The sequence below is a fragment of the Thrips palmi genome, unplaced genomic scaffold, assembly GCF_012932325.1.
Source record: "Thrips palmi isolate BJ-2018 unplaced genomic scaffold, TpBJ-2018v1 HiC_scaffold_18, whole genome shotgun sequence".
In the NCBI taxonomy this organism is placed as follows: Eukaryota; Metazoa; Arthropoda; class Insecta; order Thysanoptera; family Thripidae; genus Thrips; species Thrips palmi.
This window is the reverse complement of record NW_023144627.1, coordinates 3,685,952-3,695,265: the sequence shown is the minus strand read 5'-3', so window position 1 is coordinate 3,695,265 and position 9,314 is coordinate 3,685,952. Positions and strand designations below refer to the sequence as shown.

General features: G+C 40.6%; 1 protein-coding gene across 1 annotated transcript; it reads right to left on the bottom strand.

Annotated features, from left to right (window-relative positions):
- Window positions 1-933: 933 nt before the first annotated feature.
- LOC117644301 (sodium channel protein Nach-like) lies at window positions 934-2,896 on the bottom strand. Its single transcript, XM_034383640.1, has 3 exons — window positions 2,737-2,896; window positions 1,424-1,592; window positions 934-1,090 (listed from the first exon to the last, which is right to left on the bottom strand). The coding sequence occupies exons 1-3, from the start codon at window positions 2,894-2,896 to the stop codon at window positions 1,003-1,005; spliced, it is 417 nt and encodes a 138-aa protein (XP_034239531.1). The 3' UTR covers window positions 934-1,002.
- Between the last annotated feature and the right edge of the window lie 6,418 nt (window positions 2,897-9,314).

Genomic DNA, 9,314 nt, shown 5'->3' with positions numbered 1-9,314 from the left:
CACACACCAGCCATCAAACGTCACACGCCAGCTATCAAAATTTTCAAGATGTTTCAACTTTGTAAGAGCTTTGAAATTTGGCCCAGAAGTCCCATTGCTGCCAAGAGCACAAAATTAACGATTAACGCAGTTGCAGAGGCGTGAGTCGTTAGCGAGGGGTGAATCACTCAGCGATCTGGTGTATACACATGAGTGCATGATGGGCGAGTACACCTTCACTGATAAATATTTTGTCGTAACTTAGCAACACATTTAGCACTAATTTTTTTAGCGACAAGATTTGTTGTGGAACGAATAGCTGGCTGAACTATGTTCGTACTGGAACTAAAGGATAATTTCACAACACATCAACTGTCCACTTTCAAAAACAAGTCGTTGATTAACAACAACAAATGTTGTTAGTCAAAAACAAGTATTGTAAGTCGATAAAGATTTTGTAATGTCTGCGACAAGTATTCATTGAGTACTTTTGTCGCTAAATTTAATTTGCATGGTTCTACTTTTAACAATTGTAATTTCTCTGTGACTTAAAAGCACAAAATAGATGATTATTCATAATATACTTTAATTGAGCAGAAAATGACAAAAGATGTTGTTTCCACACAAATTGTATCGTTAAGTGTGATAACAAGAATTTTATTCTTCAACGACAAATTGTCGCTCACTAAATTCAACAACATTTGTTTCACTTCGTTTCACTTTGGTTCATGATGAAATTCTATGTTTTGGAACGACTAAATTTTCACTCATCTGATTGTTTCTCATTTCTCATTTTTTAACAGTGTTCTAACACTCATAAATTTCACATATTTAAAAGTTTTTTTGGCTTGTTTTAGCGGTTTAGACGGTACGCAACGCCAAATCGCGTAAAAAATGAGCGAATTTTGCTCTTTTTAAACTTGTGGGTACACTGAGTACGGACTAATTTGTACACCACATGAGTCATTCACCACTCGGTCGTTAGGGCACAGTTTTTACGCCTTTGAGTCCCTAGTGAAGTTTTCAGAATGCCCTGGGGCGGATGGGGTTTGCGCCGCTCCAATCGTCGTCTCTAGGTCGAAGTCCGAAGTTTCTGGCGGTTGTCGGACTGCTGCAAACAAAATAAGAAGTCGATGAGAAGTTTAAATTGCTCGTCCATTTTTCGTACGAGGGAGTTGCGCAACCGTTACAGCCTAGAGTGGCCCAGAGGACCAGTGGAGGCGTCAAAATCCCAGACGCGTTTTGAGCTCCAGAGTCGCTAAATGAGACTCGAACCGAACGTGTGACCCCACCAATGGATTGCTCTCCGAACGAGGAATGCATTGGTGGGGCCACGCGCTCGGTTCGAGTCCTAATCAGCTACTCTGGAGCTCAAAACGCGTCTTGAGTCTTAGCCTTCGGCGCCGGTGCCGGTCTCCTGGCCCGTTGTGCGGCTCTTACATACAGGTGTGGTGGTGATTCATCGACGCGTCGCGCTGGCGTCATGGAAGGCATCTCTGCGCTGCCGACACCTCGCACGAGCAGCCAAAGCCTCACCGTGAAGAAGTACAGCACCTCGACGGCACTCATGAAGCTGCAGCCAAGGAACAGGCTGAAGATACCTCCAAACGATGCTGCAACATGTCAAAGTAGGGTCAGTGCGGGGAAAAACTGGACAGGGGAAGAACTGGACACCCCACATTTTACTTCAAGTATCGTATGCACAGGCTTAAGGGGGGACCCTGGTGAAAAAATGGCCAAAATTGCCAAAAATAGTGTTTTTAAAGATCATAGATAAAATGTGCATAGAAGGTTTCAGATTCAACAGGTTGAACACCTTTAAGCTAAGTGGGTAGTTTCTTTATGATTTGGAAATAAATAACATTGAGATCAGTTGTCGTTGGCTTGTACGGTCAACTTCACAGCTTTGCTCAGTCGACAAAAAAATTTATCGTAGAAAGACTTCCTGCGTTCCTGGTTGACACCTACATGAGTCGTCTTGCATGGACTCTATTCTTTGATGACTTGTCGACAATTCTCAGTGACGGCATCTTGATATCAGCCCTACTTTTTTTACAAACACCAAATAGTTTAAAAAAAAAACAAAAAAAAACCTTTTTTTAAATGTTAAAATTTGAAAATTCATATCTCAGGACAAAGTTGAAATTGAAAATTCTGTCACTGACATCTCTTCTATACATCTTCAGGATAACCTAAAAAATATTTCAACACTTTCCGTTCCAATGAAAGACGCAGGAAGATTTTTCCGCAACGCTCTAAAAAACACTAAAAAGCCACTTTTCTCAGAGACCGTTCAGAGACCATTGAATTTTGTTTTGGGAACTCACCATAATGAACCTAATAATTAAGCAAAGTTTCAACTTTCTGGGACTATTTTAAAGCCTACTTGAAAGTTTCACCAGGGTCCCCCTTAAAAACTGTCATGTAATGAACCGCTGATGCCACGGAACTACTTTTGATAGTTGTACTACAAACCTAACTGTCTACTAAGTACACACTTACAAATGCATGCTTGCAAGTACACGTACACACTTACCAACGCATGCTTGGCCAAGTACACTCTTACAAATGCATGCTTGACGCATGGAGTTATGCGGCGGAAAGCATGCGTTTGTAAGTGTGTACTTGCAAGCATGCATTGGTAAGTGTGTACTTAGTAGACAATTAGGTTTGTAGTGTAATTTATGTTGAAATGTGCACATCTGCACAAATATGGAAAAAGTTAGGAAGAGAAAACTTTGTCGACGCCGTACTCACACATGAGCTGCACTGTGTTGCTGACCAGGTCGTTGACCAACAAGACGGACGTATGGGTGTCGAAGTACACGTGCAAGAGACAGCGGTCGGTTGCGTTCAGGTTTTTGCTGACAGGCAAACCCAGTTTGACTTGAGAAAAGGCTGTGCAGTCGCCACTCATGTCACACTAGTAAATTTTGCCAGAATGCCAGAAACAATGGCATACAGGACATGAGCCCCGTCCCGTTTGAGCCCCGCACTGTCAGAAAATTCCGAAAATAAATGGAAAAATCATGGAGTTTTTCCGAAACTTCTGCATGAGCTCTCCATAAATGCAAATTCTGGGCTTTCTCCGAAAAATTTCGGAATTTTGAACAAAAATGCATGCTGCACTATCACAAAAACACGAAAAAAAGGTTTGCAACCAGTTAAAAGTTGAGGGAAGAAGGGTGAACCCCTACTTCTTGAGCTCAGTTTTCATAATATTAAGGGAAAGCTACAGGATATAAGTCAAATGAGCTCGAATGAGGTTGTCCCTTCTTTGACCATTTCAGACCAAAAAAATGCTTCAGCGAAGTCCTCTTTAATATATCTGAGAAAAGACTTGCATTTTACCTCCTATCTGGACCCAAGGAATGCTCCGAAGAACATCTGTATAAGCCCTGAGAAAATCTCTCCGAAAAAAAATGGAAAATGAATGGAGTCTCCATGAACGTGATTATAGGGTTTTTCTCCATAAAATTTCGGAGCTAATTTCTAACAGTGCGATGGTCTGAGCCCCGACCTGAGCCCCAACCTAAAACAGGGTTAGCCCCGACTTGAGTCCCGACCCAAGCCCCAATTTCCAGAGCCCGGATTGAGCCCCATTTGAGCCCCGCACGCTAAGACTTTTTTCAAAACTACGACGGAATTCCGTCGAAGATACGACATGTCAACATATCCGTCGATCTACGACGTATAGCACGTCGTAGATCGACGAGCAGTGGCGCTCCTTGCGTCACATTTTGGAACTATAGGCGCTGGCGTGACGAACGAGCCAGCCAGCGGCGACGAAGGATCAGTGTATTTTCAAAACTGTTAAAATTGACTTTGCATTACAGAAACGGATTTGTTTCAACAAGACAAACTAAAAAGGTCAACACATTTCATAGGTTTGGATGCACAATGAAAAAGTTTTTGAATTTTAGTGCTAAAATGGCCAAAAAGAACCATTTGTCACTTCAAAAATTCCATTTCTCATCCAAATCTATGACATGAGTAAACATTTTATATTTGTCTTGTCAACGCCTACCTATTTTTGTAAAGTGATGTCAATTCGGACAACTTTCGGATTTTCAAGCTTTTGAGCATTTGGCCAAGATGTACCTATTCTAGGTATTGAATCTTTTTCATGCAAAACAGGGAGGAAGGCTTACGGTTTCCAAAGGCTGCAATTGCGTTTCTAAATAAGTAAGATTAGCTCTTGGGAAAGCTTTGAAAAGTCCGAAGTGATGGTGTTGTGAAAACAAAAATGAGCTCGATAAACTAGGGGTACGCGCCGTTTAGTCTGGGCGCGTAGTGTGGCTGAGCGATGCGAATTGACATAGTTTGTGCACTTTGGACTTTGCTTGAGTAGACGAAATGTCCATCTTAAGGGCTCATATTCAGTGAACTTTAGACCAGGGGTTCAAATGGAAGTGATTTTCGTTATCAGAACACCAAAAACTGCTGGGATCAGTGTCAAACTCCATTTAAAAATTTTGGTCCAAAATTGGCCAAAATTCGGTTAAATGTGAGTCTGGGAAAAGTTTGAAGGTCATTTTTGAGTTCAGCACACCAAAAACTGCAGGAAACAATATAAAACTCGACATGAAAATTTTGGTCCAAAATGACCTAATTTAGGATGAAATATAAGTCTGGAGTCGAAATGAAAGTGATTTTCGTTATCAGCACACAAAAAACTGCTGGGATCAATGTCAAACTCGACTTAAAAATTTTGGTCCAAAATTGGTCAAAATTAGGTTCAATATGAGTCTGGGAAAATTTTGGAAGTCATTTTTGAGTTCAGCACACCAAAAACTGCAGGAAACAATGTAAAACTTGACTTGAAATTTTTGGTCCAAAATGACCTAATATGGGATGAAAATATAGGTCTGGTGTTAAAATGGGAGTGATTTTCGTTATCAGCACTCAAAAAAACTGCAAGAATCACTGTACAATTAATTTTGGAAAATTTAACCAAAAATCGGTTAAATTTTGGGTCAGGGGACAATATTGAGTCAATATTGAGGTCAGCACACTGAAAAATACAGGGAAACACATGAATCTCATCTTGGAAAGTTTGGCCCCAAATTGCGTAGCTCTAGATGAAAATGTAGGATTGGCGTTGAAATAAATGTAGCTTTGTGACCGGTACACTGAAAACTACACACAATACTTTAGACTCAATTTCTGTATATTGTTTCTATTTGTCTTCATGAAGCACCCTCTGTCGTCACCAATTCCCTGATGGCACACCAAAGCGAATCCCTCAGTCGAGTAAAATTCAATTGCCAGCATTCAATCGCTTTATTGGCTACTCGTATGCTTGGGTCACTATTCGATAACTATTTTTTCTTAACTTATGAACTCACAATTTTATAAGTAATATTTATGAAACATTTTGTCATTCTTTCATTGTGAACCAGTGAATAAAACAATATTGATTGGAATATGTTATCACAGTTAATATTGAGAGAGTCAGTTTAGGGTAGGCTGATCTGAACCAGTTAGCGGGGACCAATTATTGTCAAATCCAGTGTTTCGTCACATAGAGACCAATGCCAAGGCTACCCAAGGCTTAATGAACCGACATAATTTATCTTACTCATGTATTAACTTTGGTGAAAATAAAGGAATCGTCTCATTAAATCCCATCACTAATCATATATATAGTTGGTTGTCTATGCACTAATTGACTCACCGCTCAAAACCTGAGCCGTCTCTTTGAACCCAATATCAATTTAAGGTAGTTCGAGCGACCACGCTATTGTTAACACAAAGAGTTGAAAATTTGAGAGTAGGCTCTTAAGATAGTGACTTAATCACCTGCAAAGTTTCAAACCAGGTCACCGGGCAAAATCAGTGTTAATACGCGATTAAAAGTAGCCGAGAATAGCATTGCCGCTTATGGGAGTAGGGTTATGTTGCCCATCCGAACCCGGTATATTTCGTTTTTAAAATGCTCGGAGTAAAGTCAAACCGATAAAAAGCATTTCTTTAAAAGTATTTTCAGTCACTTTACGAAATGAAAGAGAGAAAATAGGGCGTCACCGGACTTATTTGTGAGAAAAGACATAAAATTGCGGTTTTAGCAGCCGACACTGGAGTCAAGTGCACAACTAAATTAAGAGTTAAAATTCATTTCTTCGCTTTGCCGCTGCCTAGATGGCCCAAACGAATGTAATTCTAAGTTAAAAATAGAATGGGACCTTTTTATAATTTTTTTAAGGGCTGGAAACAAAATTTTCAAATTTCAACTCTCGCTTGACTAGTATGCCCCGCGCGAACTACCTTAAACTCTATTAGAATTAAACTTACACAACCCTATATTGATTCGATTAATAAACACATGTTAGTACTTTTGCATTCTTGTCAGCTTGCAGCATTGCAATAGAATGTATTTCTCGAGTCCAAAATAAGTATGCCCGCTAATTTCAACACAAGTTATTTATGCATTTCCCTGATTTCCTTTACTATGAAAATTTAAAAAAGAGGATGACACTAGATAAAATGAAATAAGAAGATGCACACAATACAAAAGGTCAAAATGAAAACATTCCTTTTTACAATGCTTTGTCAAAGTGCACTGACCTGAAGATGATTCCCCTATGACAGTGGAGGGGGGAGAGGGGAACGAAACACGTAAATCATTCTCAAATCCATTCCCCATATTTCGCTGTGTTGGTGTTCCAAAAGGGTTTTAATCATTCAAGAATGTTGAAAAACTAAGGCCGATCTCATTTCCAAACCCTTCTGCTCTTTAATTCGTTTTATTTGCTTATAGGGCATGGGCACATCGAGACAAGTGAAGGTTTCACTGGGGATCATTGAGCGGGATCATTCAAATGCTCCCCTTTTTGTAAGGCATGGTGTTTACTGCTGAAAGAAGATAAATGTTGCAAAGATGCCTAGAGGGCATTGGTAGGCATCGAAGCACGCATAGAAGTTGCTGGAGAGTGTTAAGATTGCTTCATCAAACTTTGGCCTTAATGAAAGTAGGACCCCCAGCGATAGCGCCTGCTGGGTAGGCAACAAGCAGTACACAACCGTCCATAACCTCCAACTGCATAGCTTTTATTTGTTTCACGTGATGAAGTCCTAAAATTTTCAATGAATCCATGTTCCTGTAAGGCACGAATGCCAATAAATTCGTGGGCGAGTGATAACCTCCGCTTAAATCGTAGATATATCGTAGGAAAGACGTCGAAATTCAAGCTTCCCGCGAGATTGATCCCCAGTGAGTAGAGAACGTTCTGGGTCCCATCACCGCTAGTGACTTTCAAAGAGCCCACTGCCCATGCTCTATTTGCTTATGTCCCGTATTTGAGAGCCGCGGACCCGCAGGTATGAGAAATTGGTAAGCGGCGCGGCGCTGCCAACCTAACCACGCTAATGACCTGATTCAAAAATATGTTTTGAATATTTCAAACGATACTAAACAACGATTTGAAACAAACTCGTGTTGGGGGGTGCTAAGGCGACGTTAAATACGAAATCTTGAAACTATAGCCACTGTAGTTGCTGAGAATCATTGGTGAGTACAAAGTCACAGACAGACAGACGCACGACCAGTCACTTTTCAGCGCGCCCAAACACGGCAAGGGCTTCGCTATCGCTCAGCCAATAAAAACTTTTGCATTTTGATGAATAATGCGGTTTTTCATTTGCCTCAGATCTTGAAAGAAGTTTGTTGGCGTAAAAGTAGTCAATCAAACAAAGTGCTACAACATGAAGTGAAATCCAAAGAAAAAAGATGGTTCTCCTAGGAAAATATCTCAGATGCTTATACTGTACGATACCCAAATTACATTTAAATGGTCACGATTGGACTAATCTGCTGTCAGGTCACTCCGCAGAGGATTTTTGTGACTTATCACTTTCCGCTAAGATGGAAAACATAGTCATCTCAACCTATAATTTTTAAATGAAGTGGAATTTTGAGACCCGTCAACTGGAACTCAGCATAAAGTGTTTGTTACTCGGATGTAATTTTTAGACTTGGATCTTTTTTCCATTTAAGTTGTTAAAATGAAGGGGGCTTAAGTTGACTTGATTCTTTTCACAATAGGTTTCATAAAAACACAAGTTGAGTTATCTCCTATCGACAATATATTCAACGCAGTCATGTTGGCTTTGGTTGAGTTGATTCTATTTTCCGCTAAATTGAGACTGTAAAAGGTGTCAAGTTGAATTGTATCCTTTCTCCACTTGCATTTTCTCCTTACCTACTAGGAATTAAGTGAAATAATTTGTTTCTACGGTAGATATTCTGACAAGATGAGGATTCAATTTTCAGCTTTGTAGGCTTCGTTGTAACTTCGCTGAGTTCAGTCAATTTTCAAACTCAATCAAATAGGCATCACCTTACAGATTTAGATTTGTCTCAAGAAAACAAACAAAAAATGCCAATACATGTTATTGGTTAAAGTTGAAAATAAAAGAGTTATTGGATTTTTAGAGTGCTAAAATGGTCAAAAAGACATTTGAATTTTAATAACTCTTTCATTTTTCATTTTAACCCATAACATGTGTTGACACTTTTTGTTTGTCTTCTTGAGACGAATCCAAATCTGTAAAGTAATGTGTGTTTGGTCAAGTTTAAAAATTCACTCCAGGCGCTGTCCTGCGAAAGTCCGCCACTTTCGAAGGTCGACGCTCGTCGAAGCTCGAAGTGTCTGCACTGGTGGGGAGCTATGCTTCGATCTACGACGAGGCTTCGACGGAATTGCTTTCGAACTTCGACGTGGCGTTGCAGTTTTCCGTCGAAGGGGGCGATTTCCGTCGTGAATACGAAAGAACTTTTCGAAAAAAGTCTTAGCGTGCGCGTGAGCCCCGCGGCAATAAATTATGCAAAAAATGCGTGATTTCAGGCCGCGGGACTTAAATGGGGCTCAAATAGGTCTCAAACGGGGCTCAAACGGGGCTCAGGTCGGGGCTCAATCCGGGCTCTGAAAATTGGGGCTTGGGTCGGGACTCAAGTCGGGGCTCAACCCTGTTTCAGGTTTGGGCTCAGGTCGGGGCTCAGACCATCGGGGCTCAGACCATCGGGGCTCAAACGGGACGGGGCTCATGTCCTGTATGCCGTTTGATGGCTGAAATTCTGTCAACTTATTCCTTGAATTTTGTGGTAAGACTTTAGTGTCTGACCGTTTTTTGGTCAGACTTTTTTGTCTGACCAAATTTTGGTCAGACTTTCAGGTCTGACCAAAACTTGGCGAGACTTTTATGTCTCGCCTCTGGTGTGGCGAGAAGTCTGACCTTTGGATTTGTAGTGTGTACCTTTTCCCGTGGATTTTTTCTACAGTGTACCTTAACGAACATTGTCTTGTGTTACGTCATTAAAGCAGTGTTAGATAATG